Here is a 19,064-nt window from a genome sequence, read left to right as displayed (position 1 = left end):
AAGCATATAATTTGGTATTTATTACTGAGCCATTATTCTGTGAAGCGTCTGTCAAGATTGGTTAGTCTTCCAATTGCTGACTTATGTCCACGAAGATAAAAATCATTTCTAGATGTTTGGAAAAAAAAGATTAGGAGGAAAGGTTTGACGGTTTTATTTTGTCATTCTTGCTCTGGACCTAGCTTTTGCTTAGATTGAATGTTAGCAGATGATTTTGTGATACCTCAAACATTTTCCTCCTTTCTTCTCCTGGATTCATTTTCTTCATGGGAGTTGGAAAGGCCTAGATAAAAGGTGAAACTTCAAATTAGATAGCAAATGTCAGAATGAGAGGAAAACTCTAATCAAAGAAAAAAAATTAAATTCACAATTCAGTATGTGCAAAAGTTGGTTTAAAATAATTAATTACTGAGGAGTTGTAAATGTAAAGCACTGCTCAGATCTCAGGCAAAGGCTATGGTACTTGCTCATCCGCTGCTAAGAGCTCCATCTTGAAAGCTGAAGGTAGTAATTTCAGATCTGTCTCCATTTTTCTTCTCTGGCAATGTCATTCCATATTATAATCTTTTCACAGTCTTTGAGGGTCCTTCAATTTTAAGATTCTCTTTTTACGTGGAGAACAGATTTATTACGTTATCCTTAGGTGACTTCTCTTGTGTAACTCTACCTAAGTTCTTGTTATCCATGGACGAGGGGAATGAAGCCACAATTGAGTATCTGGTAAAAAGTCAGCTATACAAAATAAGCTATGTTTCTTACTCTAATTTTCTCCAAAAGTGAATGTTACTGAAAGCTTCCCCCCCGACTGTACAAGAATACAGATAGATTTGTAAGATTTTCTTTTGACAAACCCATCAGATTGGTACTTCAAAGTCAAATATCTCAGAAAACAGAAATCTTTAGAGACCTAAGTCAATGCAATTCAACTACAGTGCATTCATGTAATAACTCTAAGTGAGATGATTGATGCATGTTCCATTAAAATTGAGTTGAGAACTGCAAGCTGAGGCTAACCTGAAACAATAGCAAAGAGAAGAAAACTTATATTACACCGTAGCCATTATTTCTATCCTACATCTTATCCCTTGTCACTACATACAACCCACACAAATGATGTCTTAAAATTGCAGCATTTTTGACTTCTTACAGCATGAGGATTCTTCCTCAGTCTGTATATCCTGCCACAGTAAGGGCTTTGGGCCTCAGTGCAAGTGGATTTAGTGTTAGTTGGTGAAACTGATTATGAACAGTAGCAAAACAGCAGTTGATGTCACAACCAAGCTTTAAAAGAGAAAGACTCATGGTCTCATTAGGACACACATGTTTTTGCATTCCCTTTTTTTTGCTCTCTTTTTCAAACTGCACATGATGAGCAAATGAGGCTTGTGTGATAACTGATGGAAGTTATCCCTGAGGTTCAACGCTTACTGGAGGATTAAGGAAAAACTATCTCAGGACTAATTTTCTTTCCATCTACCAAATATATTATCAAATTTCATAGAGATCTCAGTATTATATTCTCCAAAGAGCCATGGGGAAAAAAAAAAAAAAAGAAACAAACAAACCACTTCTTCAGAAGACAATTTGAATTGATTGTCTTGCTGAAGGCAGAAAATAAAGCTGAAGTGGGAGCTTCTTGGTTACTAGCTGCTTGAAATGTGCCTAACTAACTGTATCATGAAATATCTCCAGGTCATGCAGTAGTTAAAGGAATAATATACAAACAGCTTTATGTAATAGGGAACATAAAGAAAGACAACTGGAAAAAAAAAGATTGGTAGTACGATATGAAGGTATACAGAAAATCATTTCTCATCAGCTCATGGAATCAAGTCTGGGAAAGTCCTCTTCTGATTACACAATTTCTCTGCTTGACAACACTTGAGGAAGTTATTAAAAGTTTTCTAAAGTTTAAAAATTGCAGATTATTTCTGAACCAATAAGAAAGATGCAAAGATATGAGAACACATGAGAAATCAAGTCCAAGGTGGCAGCCTCCAAAAACCCTTATATTAAAAAAAAAAAAAAAAAAAAAAAAAGAATCCATAATGAAGCAAGACAAGCATTTACAGTACTACTACTTTCTCTGCAGATGCATACATCCATATAAGCAACATTTTGAAAAAGAATGTAAAATATTACAGTACTGTTTAAATACAACATTAGCAAAACAGTTCAATATAAGTATCTTTGTTAGTTACCTGTCTAAATTTAGTCATCATCTTTTTCTCATGAAGCTTTTTGGGTGCATCTGAAGACTTCTTCATCACTAAAGGCACTCCATATTTTGCAGCGGGTTTGGTAATTTTCTGAGCTGGTGCAACTGAAGCCAGGATTTGTCCTTGAGCTGGTCTTTTAGCTAAACAAGAAAAGGCTGTTTTACAGCTATATTCAGGCCAGTCAGTATACTCTGCCTATATTTCCCTTTGCTAAGGTACTAGAACAGCAAAGCTGGAGGAGAATGGGTGAAGTGCTAACATTTCATACATGTGAGCTGACTGTGTAAATGTAATAAATCCAGTTGTCCAAAACAGCTCTTCTAAATATCATTTTTATATATGAATACATATTCATATTATATAATACACAAAATAGCAGGACACAATCCCTGAACTTTTCACTTCTACAACTTCACTTAACACTGGAGAGTTTAAATTTGTTCCAGCTGCCATGTTTTATTATCCAGTTGTCATGAACGCAGGGAAAAGTTTTCCCAGTGCAATTGAGAGGCAGGCCTCCCTCCACTAACGACACTGGACTGCAACCTGCAACACTCCTGTCAGCAGATGAGCCCTAGACCAGCTGCAGTTTCATCAGGATGTTGGTTTTCATGAGAAGTTCCTGAAAATATGCCAATATCATCTTGTGAATTTGAATCAGTGCAAGGACGTTTCTCTTACTATCTTACTACAGAATAGCAGGACAGCAGTGAAACACATTCACAATACTATTAAAAAACAGCAGAGCACTTGCCATGGTTTCAAATAATTACAAGGAGGGGAAAAAAAGGAAGAAAATCTGAGAAATAAGTGTAAACTGACTACAGTAGGAAAACTTGAGAAAGTGATCTACAATCTTATTTGCCACCAATACCAGAAATTCTACTGCTTTGGCTTGAAGTCAAGGTTTGATCATGGAATCTCTAACAAAACCTCCTACTCTCCTTTTTTTCTTTTAACAAGGAGTGGGATTTCTTATTACCCATTTGTCATTAATAAGGCAAAAAATGTCCACTAACAACAAATAAGTAGTTTTCAGCATTTGCAGTTTTCGCTGTCTCCTTACATTTTGGAAACGTAATACAGCGCAAGAAGAAAGAGTACACAAAGTGTGACAGACTCATAGACTGCATTAACATGAGATTTGTACTCTACATACATCCAGCTCCCCGGTGAAAAAAGAAAACAAAAAAAAGCTTCCCTCTCTCTTCTCCTCAGAACTTGTAAAATCAATTCTAAGAACACACCCAAAACAATACACGAACAGAAGTAGGTATACAACCTTGCCAGATCTGAAAGCAAAAGCACTTTACACATTTACTTACCTGGTGCAGCATGTGGTCCAAACTTCTGGAAGATTTTGTGGTTGAATTCTTCTGCAATAAGCTAAACAAAAAGTTGAACTGTTAGCCAACGGTGTTTACACCCAAAGCGAGAAAGATCTCCTTTCCAGATAAGCGTGTATGCCTGTTTCAGAAAGTTTCTAATACTATTTGCCATAACTTTAAATGAATACAGAACTATGTATGCACCAGTGACCAACACATTTATTAAAATATATATATTTTTAAGATTAGATAGCATCTCTAATTTGAGCATGTGAGTGAACCACTCATCAAAACTGTCTACACAATCTACGAGAAATTAAATATCTTTATCTGGTAGTAGTCTTCTACTTGTTATCATTTGCCTGACTAACCCCAAATAAAAATTTCGTAGCCATTCTGTAAAAGGCAGGAGAACAAGCATTGCTGACTTTTTATTCTGATCTTTCATTGGAGCAGTAATATGAACTATAATTAGTTGAAAGTCATATACAATCGAAATTCCAATTATACATGGCCGTCTCCTGAAATTTCTTCAGCTTGGCATTACAGTCCATTAGGATTCTTTATACTTAGTGAGGTCTCCTTTTGCATTCATTTCCTCAGTGTCCTTTCTCTGCCTGTATTTACTTACCTCATATCAGTACTATTCTTGTACTCCTGTATGTCATGAAAAAGCCTATCTAAATAAATGAGCATCTGATTCAAAATTCCTCACTGAATATAGAGACATATAAAATAGCACACCCAACAAAATGTCAATTTATATTTGTTAGTGAAACTTAAGTAATCTGAGTTTTTGTTTTGTTTTGTTTTTATTTTGTTTTGCTTTTGTTTTTCACTTCACAGTAACAGTCTTTTTTACTCAACTGGAAAGGTCTGCATAAAACCTGTAGGAAATACTAATATTCCAATTTCCCATGTTGTGTATTGATGTTGGAATAAAGAAAAGTCCTATGATGTATTTAGCAAAACTATATGAAAGCCAACTCCATACCTGTGGCGTGAGAAACTTTTCAACCCGTTTGGCTATGAAGTTTTTCTCCAATATGGAGTTTACTGATGGTCTATCCTTAGGATTCCTTTTAAATAACTGTGACAGTAGATTACGTAGGTCATATGAATAATGCATAGAAACAGGAGGAAAAGATCCAGAGATTATCTTCAGTACCAAGTTCTTCATGTTACCAGCTTCAAACTATGTCATGCAAGAAAACAAAACAGTTACTGCATATTACTGCTTGCCCACATGTAAAGCTACACATAAAGGCGAGGAAAAAAAACAAACCAATGACCAAACACAAAGAATTTCATTTCATGAAATTTTCATTTGCCTGAACATATCAAAACAAATTTTCAAGGCCATCAACAATTTCCATCAATACTTTAAAATAATCTGCTGCCAAATATTGCATTCATGTAAAATGCATCACACTGCAGCTACTTCATACCATAGAAACATATAGTTTCCCCCTGATCTTGATGGACAGTGATAAACAGGTAAGGATGAAATAATTATGTAACTACATCTGCTTGATCCTCTTTTTTTTCCCAAACACTTTCCACTACCACATGCCTTCTGCCCTTTTTTTTTTTTAGAAAAGTCCTTCTAAATGAAAGAATGTAAACATGGACATTAATTCTGTGCTAAATCCAAAGGAATTCTTATACTTAGCCTACACTCAGCAGGCAGCACGCACCAATTCAATTCCTTTGTACAACAAAAAGTAAACTGGGCGATATGCACTGTTTTGAGAAAACAACCTACTGCTATCACCTCAGAGAGGCAACTTTGTCAACAAAGTTGTCCCAGAAAAAGACAACGCCATAAGAAATTGCAAAAGCTGTTATGAAATCTTTATGCTCTGGAAGGTTTTTTATGTTTTATTTTTAAAAATTACATGTTGTTATTATCTTGTTTTAATAAAAATAGCTATTTTTAAAATAAAATGATGGCAAGTTTTTTCCCTTCATAACTGAAAAGTGGATTAAAGGTGTATTCTTAAAAAAAAAGAGGAACTCTCACTTTAGGAATTTTTCTAAGAACTACCAGTATTCTAAACAGAAATTCATGAATCTACCTGCACAAAAGCTGACAGTCTGAATTTAGGCTCAGTTACAATGAAAATGTAAAGTTTTTGGAAAGAAAATAACACTAGTTGTTACTGCAGCTAACATCTTTTCAGCTAACACAAGTACCTTGAAAATAAATTTTTAAAAAATACAATACTAAGATTTCTGCAGAGACTGGCATAAACTGAAACACCAGAAATGTTGGTCAGTATTGGAAAAGGGGATTAAAACATTGAAGGCAATTTTAAGCAGTCACCATGAAAACCCTTAAGCAACTGAAATACATTTGCAATATCAGCAGAAAAGAATAATCTCTAAATTCAATATTCTTTCAAAGAAACAAGAAGTTCCTACTCACCGCATGTTTAAGTGTGCACATTTCATAGAGAACACAACCAAGGGCCCAGATATCACTAAATCAAGAAGAACACATCCCAATAGTTAGTTCTGGGTGTAAGATTGACATATAAATTATGAACTAAACACGCTACCTTGGAAAAGCAAAATGCTGTGTTTTGAGAAGAGTACAATCTACCTTGTATGTACATCCCCAGCTTCCCAAGCTACAAAGCCTCAGTAAACAAACAAAATCAACAATCAAAAGCAAGGTCAGTCTGAAAAACTCTGGCTCCAGATTTTAGACCTTTTCATTTGCACCAACCAAATTAGAGAAATTATATGAACAATGGATAAAGGCTTGTTTTCTATAAACGTATAAATTTGCCTGAGATCTTTGAAGTATAAAAAAGCTACCTGCCATCCAACACAGCAAATAAAAATCTTAAATTCAGCTAAACAGACAATTTACGCTGTTTAACATTTACTTATATTACCCACACTCACTAGAGGATTGTAGAATTTGTTTAGAATGCAATTGGACAAGAAGTCTCATGTAGGAGAAAATAAGGGACAAGGAGCTATAATCATTTTATCTTTTAAGAAAACAATACAAATTAGTATGAGGTACTCACAACAATAGGCATGTTTCAGCCATTTAGTGAAGAATAAGACTAAATAGATAATAACCACTTTAATTACATTAGGGATACCATCACCAGATACAGTGTACTTGGCAGGACAGCAAATGTAAAAGTACAGTACCTGCAGGATGCTCTTTCCATATGACTACTCATGCATGTGCTTAGAGAATTCAATTACTGTGTTTGTGATTTCTTTCTTAATATAGTTTCACATTCATCATTTACGGCAGTACTGTGTAGATTGGCAAAAGTGGAACCATAACTAAGAACAAGGCTAGATCTAGAATTTGAAGCACTAAGCGAAATCATCTCTTCACGTTACTTTGCAGTACACAGACCTGTAAGGTTCTACCTATATAGTGAGGCTCTGTCTTCTTGGATAAAGGATGAACTAGTGACTGTTCATCGTCATGTGAACAGAACAGCCTTAGATTCCCAAAGAACTCACTATCATCTCCTTAACAAAAATGTTTAATAATATGGTTATTAGTACCTTTTATTGTTGTAAGGTCTGTTCTGACATATTTCAGGTGATAAATAGTATGGTGTTCCTATGCACGTGCGAGCCAACTCCACAGTACTAAGGAAAAAATAAGAACGAATGTTAACTGACATGAGATAAGCACAGATTTTGATTTCCTAAATCAAAGCAATTTAGATTAAATCATAGAAACAAGTATAAAAAAAAAAGGAGTTACCTGTTCAGAACTCTGGCAATTCCAAAATCTCCCAGCTGTATTGTTCCATCTTTGGTTAAAAAGATATTCTTGGTATAGAAATTTTAAGAAGTCTGTTAATTAAAACATTCATACAATTGCACTTTTTTTTCCCTCAACATGTTTTGAAAAGAATAAAGTTTTCTACTATTCGATTACTATGCAGTCACTAGAATTAGTGTTACTGACTGTGAAACACCAGACTTACTCCTGTTCTGCTTTATCAAAATTAAAGAAACCACTATTGCACAGTCTAAAAATATAATCATTTGCAGAGATAGAAATGGTCACATGAGCAATACTCAAATCAATTCTTGTCTGTTTATACAAATACCATATCAACCTTTTCTGGGTAATTCTGAAGAAAAAAGTGTTTCCATTTAAAAAAAAAAAAAAAAAAAGTGATTATGTAAAAAGATTATTTTCAATAATTTGCCAACTTCCACTAGCAAAATATAGATGTAATCACTTTGGAAGTAAATTTGCTAAAAGAAAGAAAAGAAAATTACCTACATACCTGTGACTTTATGTCACGATGCAAGATTTTTCTGTCATGTATATGTTTTAGTGCTAAGCAGATCTGTACAAACCAATCCAGAATCTATGCATGAAAGAGAAAATGCAACATCAGCATCTTAATTTATCTGAAAGCTTCTGTAGCTATATTACTGATGGTATTATCAAATCGGTTTTATAACTCAAGGTTTTACCCTCTCTTCCCATAAACCTGTCTTCATTTATACCATAGAATCATTAAGACTGTCACAGTACTGTTACTATAATGCAAACTTTTAAATGAAAAAAGCACGTACGTAAGTTAGATGTTAAGCCTGAAATTGCTAGTTTCATTAAGTACTAAAAACTAACAAAACGTATGCATAATAAATTTGATTGGCTAAAACATTTAAAACACAGAACTTGCAACATGACAAATACACTTTTGCTGAAATTGGTGCAACAAGTCTTGCAGACAGCTAATTAGCCAAGAGTCCTAACAAGCTACACCCCTGTTTACAGAAACACTTATTTAACATCCAGTAATTTTACATATTTTATGTTAAAAAGAAAAATACTACAATGCAGATTTCAATGAGAATGGCAACAATGTATAATAAGATTATAAACAAGGCAACAAACACCATGTTTCTGTAAATTTGTAAAAATCACAATGTAAAAAGGGAAAAGCAGCAAAAAACTTTTCCATGTGAATAATGACTTCACATTCCCAACTTACAAGTACATAAATTTCAACATTACAGTATAACGTAAGGTGTATTTTTCAATTTTCCATTTTAAAGTCTTCTTGTATCTGAGTCCAAATTAGAAAATTTGGCTTTTTACAAGTTGTGTCCAAAATATTTCATTACCCTATTCTGATTTCCATCAACAGAGTTAATACTCATAAGCCTTTCCAGGAAAGGCTTTTCCAGGAAAGTTCAGATTCTGGTACTCCTGTCAGATGCAGATGCAAAATCATCAAAATGATTTGTAAGCAAGGGAACACATGACTTAGGACCAAAACCTGAATCCCACATAATATATTTTCACTTACTTTCATCCAATCTGTACATTAAAATACTCTCAGTTATCCCTGACTTTCACACAGTATAAGTGACTTTAATAACATGTATGACTGAGAAAGAAAATCTGCTGATATACTTCCAATAGAGTATTACGTTTTTCTACTGAAAAAATAATAATGAGGCAAATTTTATATTGCTGTATTATTGTATTTTACAAAGTAAGTTATTTTATATTTCTGAAAAATGGAAGTCAGTATTACAAAATAAAATCCTCTGCCATGATATCTGATGGGTTTAAAAATATTCATGATGATCATTAGTGTTTTTCATATATCAGATTTGGTTTACTCTGCAGAAAATGCAACTTTTTTTAAAGCATCTTACACACGAAGACCAAACCCCAGATAACATACCCAGGGTCTCCGGCTACAAAAAAGACAGTACTGTGACTGATAGTAACAACCACCACTGTCTAGGAAACTTTCTATATGGGTTAAGAAACCGTACCTACATAATTGAACCAAAATATCTTGAAACTAATAAAGACAGAATCATGCAGCAAAACACTATGGCATCAGTTTGCTGTTACCTGATCCTCGGAGAATAAGATTCCTTTCTGGGCATTTATTTTTTTAAACAGGTCTCCTCCTTCACAATAATCCATCACTATGTAGAGACAGCCATTTTCTGCACAACAGAACAAAAAATATTTCAAAAGGAAGAAAAAAAATACCCACCTTTAACATAACATTACAAATATCTTCACTGCAAAGGTTTATCTTATAAGTGTCATATAAAAAGCAACCAAAAATTACACATTTTCATGCGTAGCTTCAGATATCATTTGACATACTAAGATTCACCATGAAATTAAAGATGTCACTTCATAAACATAATATAAAATTATTTTTGAAATCGTTTGCTGTTTCAAATATCCCATAGAGCCCTACCCTAAAAACAGGCGTCTTCAGACCTAATTCAGTTAATTGTCTCTGTCTTCCTGATTCTGTCTTGCAGTTTTACCTGGGCAAGATACTACTTATATTAAGTGGTGATCACCAGCTCTCATAGCAGACTTACAGTCATTTCCGAGACGGAACACCAGTAATAAAACTTTCAGCAGGCAATGACAGATGGATATCATTAATGTCTGATTTTTGAAAGAAATTTGGAGAAACTTACAAAAATCTTACCCAAGTTTTCACTATGAAATTTGAGCATATATAATTTATTTATATTTTATTTTTTATATATTTTATTTATTTATTTGAGAAGTTACAGTTCTGTTCCTTAAAGCAATCTTTTCCAATTACTACTGAACAGAGATTAGGCAGAAACAAATTGCAAGCTACCCACATATCACTGAAAATCTTAACATTTCATGAGTATCAACTCAAATATAGCAGTAAAACAAGACCTATACTACTTATAGATTAGACATGATTTTGAGAAGAGATGAATAAATGCATACAATCAATCACATGCTGCTAAAAAAGAAAAAATGTTATTTTATTAAAGTTAATTATAATATTTAAACTGACTCAAACCTAATGAAAGCATCTGAGTCACAGAAGTCTCCCAAAATTTGTCTTTCATAACAAGATTATTTTGTTTAAGCTTAAAGATGTTCGTATCTTCCTTAAGCTTTCTAATTGGAAAATAGAAAATTGGAAATCCTAGCAGCCTGGATTTCTTGTGGACCTGATGCTAAAATAGGTGCTAAAATTTTTTATAAACCAAATCAGTATGTTCAAAGTCAAAGTCAATGTGTTTCAGCAAGAAAGAAGCAACATGAACTACAGATTACAGGATCTATCTGGTAAAAAGTAAATACAAACAAACAAAAAAACACAAAAAGCAAACACCATCACCACCACAGTGTTAGAGAGCAGGCTCTATAGCCTTGCTCTTTCTGGCACACAATCTTTTATCTGTTCTGCTTATCCTCTAGGACATTCACTGTGAAAACAAGTTTGGAATTAAATTTCTCAAAGCTTCAAACCTTCAAAGCTTGATGTAGGAAACAGTCCCTTCTATTTTTCCATCTCTGAAAGCAATGATATGATCATAATTACTGAAGATTGTATTCTAAGACAGCAGACCAAGATAAAATTGCTCTTGCCAGTTTGTCAATATCCAAATTTAGACCATACTTATTTTTAAAACATATAAGCATCCAAGTTGTTAGAATACACACACAATTGTTCAAGGAGACTCACACTCCAGGCAAAAAGCAGAACACAACCATTTCATTTAAGCATCAGCCAAAACTGAATCATATTAGAAAGGGACAAGAATATTTCTATTTAATTGTTGCAATTTCTTTTTTTGTAATGTACATGGTAATTTTGAAAAACTACAACCAGAAAGAACTGAAGGAATAAAAGGATGGAAAAGTGAGTAAAAAGAGAAAACACACTGATTTTTAAATTGTATGATGTATGTACTGCTCAAGTCACACTTATCTCAGGTTCCACTTTATTAACTAATCTTACCTTCAAATGACTCCCTGTACAGTACAATATTTGGATGTTTCATGTTGGCCAATACAGCAACTTCTCTCCAAAAACAATAAATCAGTAATTAATACTACCACTCACCTTGGAGATGTTAATTTCTTTAATAACATATTGTTGGCTGTTTTCTTTAGCTTTGACAAGAATTGCTTTCCCAAAGGATCCTTCTCCAATTTTTTGCACTTTAATATACTTATCCATAGTTATCTTCTTAAGGCATCTTTATTCAAGCACTAGGCAAAAAACACAAAACAGATTTAGTTAGCTGTAATTAGTCTTCCAGCCTGACAACGAGTTATATTTCTTTTTTTTTTTTAAACCAAAACATCAACTAATTTGTCTCTTCAGTTGCATCACATGCTTTGTAGTTTTTCTGAAAATTACCCACTCTTATCTCAATTCTATTTTTGTACAGTTTTTTCAGTTTGTGTAGAAAAAGGGCTGCATTGCTAGAAAGGCTACAATCCTTCACCTCAACAGACAGTACATAACAAAAAAAGGGTGTACTTAATCTTTAAAGCAGTTAGTGGCTATAATTACGGATTCTGCTGGCAAGGGGACATCATATAGCACTATAACATCTGGTTAACAATCTTTTGTTCCACTTTACTTGGGAAAGTATGCTAGGAGGGGAAAAATCCCTCCTTGTTAATTCTTAAGAAGCATTAAACCCAGTATTTTGGATATTATTCTCTATAATTAAGCCAAAAATAGACCAAATTCAAGAGATTCCCAGTCAAGTTTAGAATCATTATTGAATATAGAAAAGTATAACCTTAATTCTGACTGAAAACTTAGATTATTTGTCCATATTACATAGAAAATGTGTTCATTACAAAATAGTGCAACTCAGTACTTTTAATACGCTCTCTCACTACTTGGACTAGCTTTTGAGATTAAACTGCATTATGTGGCAGAATGCTGATGGCATTTCAAGTTGTATATTAAGAATATTTTAGTAACAATAAGATACTAGCAAGCTGCATGTGGAACAACTATCACATCTCATTACTAGCTAATCACCAGAAATATACAGGAAAGATGCTAAGCTATAAGTGACAGGGGGAAAATGAATGAAATGGAGACATAACCACAAGCTTTCTAATACACTTCCATTAGGATGGAAGTAATCCAAATGATATTTACCTGAACAAATTTAAGAGAAGCAATAATCAAAGAGAGAAACAGTGCAATAAAACCCTTAGTGAATTTAATAGAAGTAGACCGTATTGAGCCAATTTCACATCTCTCTTCTAAAGATGACTTGATCTTGACAACTTATACAGCTAATCTATAGGAGCTTCTGCAAAGCATTTCATTAGGTGAATGACAAAACAAATAAAACCACAAATAACCACAAAGATGGAAGCTGGGACAAGACCTGTAATGGGGGCAGGGAAGAAGAAAGTAGCCAGCACGAAGCCAACAGGTAGCACAGCAGTACCTCTTGCGAGTGAAGCTCCTGAGGAGCCCTCTTACTTTCCCTACTAATTGAGGCAGGGGGCAGTGGGGGTGCATGTGGGATGTTTTCTCACAAAACATGCAAACGACTCCAAGTTAAAGGTATGGCCAATACCAACAAGAGTGAGGAGCGCAAAGAGAATTGGCCCAAGGAAGAGCACAGTGGTCAGCATCAAGACAAATTCCTGGCTAAGAGGCCATCTTCCACACAGCAGAACAGCCTCCCATGCCCTGAGGACTGTAAGTGGAAAGGCACAGGAGGCATTTCAGGATTTGTTTGCATCCAGGCATCACCTGAGCGCGCTGACAGCACTTGTGCAGTGCGGCAGCCGCCCAGCTCGCAGCAGGCCTCACGGGCAGCTCACGGGCAGCCCCCGCACACCTCACCCGAGGCTCTCCCCCGGGGCCGGGGCCGCTCGCTGCCGTCACGGGATTCCCGCCCGCCCGCCGCGGGGGCTGCTAACGCCAAGGGAAGGGGAAGGCTCCACGCCACGGCAGCAGGCTGAAAGGAAGAAGCTCGGCAGAGCACAAATCCAGCCAAATTCAGGCAAAGGAGCTGACCGGCGACAGACGGCAGACTGAGGAGTCCTGGGCAGGGGCGAGCGGCGGCGGCCGCGCCCCGCGGCCCCTCACTGAGGGGGGGGCAGACAGCACGGCGGCAGCCGCCGGACCGAACCGAACCGAGCCGAGCCGAGCCCCGCCGAAGGGAGCCGAGCGGAGCCGAGCGCTGCCGAGTCATGCCGAAGGGAGCCGAGCTCCCCCAGCACGGCCCGAGCGCGCCGCCGCCGCCCCCCCGCAGCCAGGACGAGGCTGGCGCCAGGGTGAGGGGCGCGGCTGGGCCCCGCCGCGCTCCCCTCGCCCACCCCGCCCCATCCCCACCCCGCCCCGCCGCCGCTCACCTCCCGCCGCTGCCGCAGCCGCTCACCCCGCCGTGGCTCCCGCCCCGCGCCCCGCCCCCTCAGCGCTGATTGGCGGGCGGGCCCGGCGGCCGCGCTCCCATTGGCCGAGCGGGGGCAGCGCGCTCCTTCGCCACAGCGCCGCTTCACCCGGGCGACGCGCGCCGAAGGGGGGGGCGGAGGGGGGCGGGGGGAGCGCGCACCGGGGCCGCGGGCGGGCGGGGGCAGCCTCGAGCCGCGCCTCGCGCAGGGCGGCGCCAACGTCACCCCCGCGGCGCCCGGTACCGCGGCCAGGCCACGCCCCCTCACGGCGGCGCCTACCGGAAGTCGCCTGGAGCCCCAGGGCCCGGGGGCGGGGCTAGGAGCGAGGGGCGTCCGTTGGGGGCCGTTGGGGACCGTTGGGGGCCGTTGGGCCGGGGGCCGCGCGGCGGGAGGATGCGGCAGCGCCTGCCGGGCAGGTAGGGCCGGGAGCGGGGCCGGGAGCGGGGCCGGGAGCGGGGAGGGGCCGTAGCGGCGGCCCGCTGCGTCCTGCCGGGCCCTGCGGCGGCTGACGGGGAGCCCGGTGGCGGCGGCCCGCAGGCCGGCGGGGTGCCCGCCCGGCAGCGTCCCGGTGCGGAGCGGGGCTGGGTGTCGCGCTGCCGCCTGCCGCTGGAAGCGGGCCGAGCCCCGTGCTGCCGGGGTGTGCTCGCTGCCGGGGGCTGAATGTGCTGTGTCACACTCTGAGGTGCCGAGCTGGGCACGAACGAGGCCTGGACAACGATTAAAAAGCGTCTTAAAGACGTGCCTGGTGCTCGGCTTGAGCGCGAAGTTAAGCACCGGGTGTCAGAAGTGTTTTAGGGCAGATGTACCGAAACGGAATGCGCTTCCAAGCCCTCTTGGTACCTGCACCTCGTTCTTAGGGCTGTAGGACCTCAAAGTTCACGGCACAGAGTTGGTGAGGGAAATCAAGTTGGTGCTCACTGAAGCGGTAGGGGCCCTGGTGCTGCCTGGCTCCCAGCGCTCCCCTTCTGCTGGCCCTGCGGTGGATCCTCTGTTCCGGGGCCCTTAGCAACCTGGATGCTTCTCGGCAAAACCGGCTGCTGGAATGGGAAGGCGTGCTGGTGAGGCAGATTCAAAACCAGAGAGTTGTCAATGCTATTTCTCTATTTTAACAAACTTGAGTGTTCTGTAATGTAAAGTTTAAGCAATGCATCTGTGCGTTGTAGGATGCTTACCTGCAAAGTAAAACAAGAATCCCCGGAGAACTCACCAACTGCTGCTATCAGTTGTTCTAAGGCAAAGCAGTGAAATGGGCTAAGCCTTTTAAACGTGATGTCTCTGGTCAGCAGGCAGATGTAAACTTGCTGCTCAGTACTCCAGGCCATCAAAATGGGGAGCATTCTGCTCTGGGGAAACTGCAGCTAGCTTCAGACTCCCAGCCTGAAACAAAATGACTTTGCATGTACCTGCAGCACGCGTGAAAATACACAGTAGGCTGTGCCCTGGAAAATGGAGCTTGTTTTTTGTTTCCTTCCATACATACTGACATATTGCTGGTATGTCATTCCTTTAAACTCTTTGCGTAGCAGTAGTAGATGATGTGCACAATGTGTGTTGCAATACTTCTAGAAATGTATTTTCACTGGTCTATGGAGCTCCATGTCTGGCTTTCTTGCAATCTCTATGGTATCCTGTTTATGAGTGGCTTACTTGCAAGTTAAAATAACCCTGGGATTGTTTTTTATCCCTTCTCTCTATCTGTACTTTTAATATTGACTGCTAATAAGAACAAGCCTATCCAAATCCTCAGCCAGGAAAGGCCTTTGCAGCAGTTGGTCTTCACTTAAAGCTCATGAACGCATTGCTCAGAGCCTTATTTTATAAGTTGCTTATTTTATGAGTTTGCCTTCATTTTTCTCTCATGACAGTGTTTGTACTTCATCTTGTGCTCTTTTTCCACTTAATGTTTGTCACAAACTGATTCAGGAACCTGCAAGTGAGAATCCACTGTAAGCTGGTTATTTTACGCACAGCTAGGTCCAGCTGAGTGGTTTATCTTCTTGGATTCACTCACTAAGCACTTCTGATGTGATGCGTTGTTTTGTTTTTCCCATTTTGCTTTGGGGTTGTGCGTGTGTGTCGTAATTTAGTATTTGAATAGCAGAGCTGCATTTGTTGAATGTGAGCACTGAAGCTGGGACAGCCATTCCAAGCTGACAAACATTGCCAAAGGGCATTCTAGGAACATTCTGATTTTTTTCCTTCCCCTTACTTATGTGACTTTGTGGGCACGTGGATAGGTGTTACTGGGCATTCAGGGTCAATTCTGACAATCATCTGGCAGTAGGGATATTTATAACTTGGTCATTCATGTCGTTTAAAGAGCAAATTTCCTAGTTCTCAGACTCCAGGTTGCCTGTTCCTCAATTCCTTGCTTTGTCACCTCATTGGCAGCAGCTGTAACCACCTGCACGAAGTCAGCAGCGGCAGTGGTCTTGCGCATGAGTCTGCCTGTACACCCTCCCTGCTCGTTTTCCCCAAACTAAGACCTCAACTTTACACCTGCCTGCTTCTTGTGGCGTAGCCCTGGCAGGCAGCACCCAGCCGCTTGCTCACTCTCCTCAGGTGCGATGGGGAGAGAGAATCAGAAAGCGAAGTGTGAGAACTCATGGGTTGAGCTAAGGACAGGTCACCAGGTAAAGCCTGACCGGGCTCCACTGGCTGCTTCCCACCGGCAGGCAGGTGCCAGCTGCTGCAGGCCAGCAGGGCTCCTCACACGGGGCGATTTCTTGGGGAGACAAACGGTGTTGCCCCCATCCTCCTCCTTGGCGCCGGCTGTCATCGCTGAGCATGAGGCTGGGCAGTGTGAGACATCCCTTTGGGCAGCCTGGGCCAGCTGGCCTGGCTGTGTCCCCTCCAGCTCCTGGGGCAGGCTCCTCTGTGCAAGCTGCTCTGCCACAGCTGAACATCCGTGTGCTGTCACTGCTGTTTTCATCAAAAGTCCAAAACACAGCATTGTGTGAGCCTCTACAAAGAAAATTAACTCTGTCCCAGCCAGCATCATGATAGTGCTGTGAAAGTGAGTTCTCAAATCTATGCTTTCTGCATCAATTCCTCTTCTATATCATACCTGAAAATGCAGAGATTGCATTGGCTGATTTCCTTAAGCTTTTCGGGTGTCAGGCCATCTTTTTACCTGCGCTCCTATGAGTTATGCTGCTCCAGACTTTGCTGCATAGTACTTGTGCTTTTTCATGGTCTTTCAGTAGCCTCTGCTGAAGACGCTCGGAGTATTAGAAAGTTGGCAATTACAAACCTTCATAGCTATTTAACCTGAAACTGGTTTTTGAATATTGGAAGCCTTTTTAAAAATCATCTGTGCGAATGATTAGAAAAAGCAACATTGATTTAAATAGTGCCTAATAGAGCATTGTAAAAATACCCGTTTAGGAGATTTTCCCCCCTTTTTCAGAGGTAGAAACACAAAAAACAACCTAACTTTGAGATAACTTTCTAGATGTTCAACCTTTTCATTTTTTGTTTTTGCATTTTGCTTAGGCTTTCTAGTTACAGAAGCAGGCTCTGTGCTCTACTTTGGGAGGGTAAGGAGGAAAACAATAATCGTGTTGTGTCTTATAGCACAGATCCTTTGGTAAGGACAACCCTCATGGTTATTTTTTTCTTTATTTTTGTATGGTTTTGATGACTTCTTAAAAGTTAATGGAAGAGACTACTCAAGTGTACTTTCTGAGTGTTCATACCACAATATAATCTATCAAAGAAGCATTTCGTAACTCAAATAGTAAAAATGAAATTTCATGTCAGTAATACCTTTAAGTTACAGATACAGTTATTGAGGTGACTTAATATTTTGACATCCTGCCAGTTAAAATTCAAGTACTCCCTTTCCTGAACAATAATATTGTTTGAGTTCCTTCCCCTCTTACCTCCAAGTTAGTGCTCTCTGCCAGATTTGTTGGGTTTTGATGTTTTATCTGTAGTACTCGATCTACTGCAGCTTTTCCCATGAGGTTTCTGTTATTAATGTGTTTCCTATGTACCCGCAGGGGAAAAAAATGCAGTTCCCTGTATACTTCCAAATGCTAACTCTGAAAAGCGGATCTACAGATTTGAAAGGGGTAGTAGTATTAGGAGGAGGAAAAAAAAAAAAAAGGAGTTTTTAAATCACTAGTTGACTTTTAGCTGCTTGTTTTGTGGAAAGCTATTGAACATGACAAGGAAACAATTAAAATTATTATCAGTATTACAGACTTAACAGTTTCCTTCTGTTTCATGCTAAGATATGAGTATTCTCTTAACTTACCCAACAAGGTCCATAAATCTGCAGAACACTTAAGGAGACCTAGTGACCGGTACACTAAGTATTCATGTTATTACCACAGGTACAAAAATCTCAATGTTTAGTCCTCCCTAACAAATTAAATACATATATATACATATATATATATGTATATATAATAAACTTAATCTGTTAACCCAGTGAACTGACCTCATCTTTGTCATGTAATGCACGTTGAAGATAACTGACCTGGTGTACTCCATTAATGAGAAGTGTTGCAGTAAAGTATTGTTGATTCTATTATTTTCCTGTAACTTTTCAAAACTAAAAATCTTCCAAGAAGCCAGTTTCTTTCTCCCCTCCTAAAACAGCCACTTTGATTCTTGCTTGCATCTTGCTACCACTGTTTAACAGTAAGAACTTCCCTTTAGCCTCTCCTGCCAAAAACCTGTCTTCCAATTGTAGACCCTGCCAAAGTCAGCATAATTTTAGAATTAGCAGTACCTGCCAGCTAAGCTTCACACCGGGAGAGGGGAACTTACTGTGTGTTTGGAGCTGTTAGCACACTGGGTGTAGTGAATACTTGACTTCTGGTGGTGTCTGTGCTGCTGGGGTTTCACAGCTTTTTTTTTTTTTTTTTTTTTTTTTTTAAGGTGGTTGAATCTCCTGTGGCTAGCCTGTCTATTCATATTAAAAAACGGAAACAATTAATGTTCTTATTAATGTCAGAGGTTCAAGGGTCTCTCTTAAACAATTTGTTACCGCACCCTTTGAAGAAGACCAGAATGGTAATCAGCAACTGGCAGAAATACTGTACTGACAGAAGTCACCTGATTTTTGTGTAGTTAGAGCCAGGAAGGGCAGCTGTCAGCTAGATCCAGGTGGTGGCTGCAGATCCCTTCAGGTCTTCTGAACACCGCTGCTTAAGAGAATGCAGAGCAAGAAAGAGCAAGCTTATTGTCAGGGCTCCTCGCCTTGAAGTATGAACCTGTCCATTTATCTGTCTGCTGGATGTAGCAAGAAGAAAGTTAGCCCACTCCCCATTTTTTTTCTTTTTTGTTGGCTGAAGACTTGTC

At 39.5% G+C, this 19,064-nt stretch overlaps 2 protein-coding genes across 5 annotated transcripts in view; one reads left to right on the top strand and one right to left on the bottom strand.

The window, feature by feature from the left end:
- NEK1 (NIMA related kinase 1) overlaps window positions 1-13,539 on the bottom strand; it is a 42,876-nt gene extending 29,337 nt beyond the window's left edge. Inside the window, 12 exon segments of the mRNA XM_082759688.1 lie at window positions 224-283; window positions 2,202-2,359; window positions 3,545-3,605; window positions 4,542-4,742; window positions 5,976-6,030; window positions 7,091-7,177; window positions 7,296-7,363; window positions 7,831-7,914; window positions 9,426-9,523; window positions 11,332-11,415; window positions 11,418-11,585; window positions 13,108-13,539. Coding sequence (XP_082615814.1) covers window positions 224-283; window positions 2,202-2,359; window positions 3,545-3,605; window positions 4,542-4,742; window positions 5,976-6,030; window positions 7,091-7,177; window positions 7,296-7,363; window positions 7,831-7,914; window positions 9,426-9,523; window positions 11,332-11,415; window positions 11,418-11,553 — 1,092 coding nt within the window. The 5' untranslated portion in view covers window positions 11,554-11,585; window positions 13,108-13,539.
- A 570-nt stretch (window positions 13,540-14,109) lies between these two features.
- CLCN3 (chloride voltage-gated channel 3) overlaps window positions 14,110-19,064 on the top strand; it is a 61,578-nt gene continuing 56,623 nt past the window's right edge. For all 4 annotated transcript variants that reach the window (XR_014317445.1, XR_014317446.1, XM_082759690.1 and 1 more), the window contains exon 1: window positions 14,110-14,167. The gene's annotated coding sequence lies outside the window, so the exon portion shown is untranslated. The remainder of the gene's footprint in view (window positions 14,168-19,064) is intronic.

The sequence above is a fragment of the Aythya marila genome, assembly GCF_965140915.1.
Source record: "Aythya marila genome assembly, chromosome: 4".
Taxonomy (NCBI): domain Eukaryota; kingdom Metazoa; phylum Chordata; class Aves; order Anseriformes; family Anatidae; genus Aythya; species Aythya marila.
This window is presented reverse-complemented; position numbering and strand designations above follow the sequence as displayed.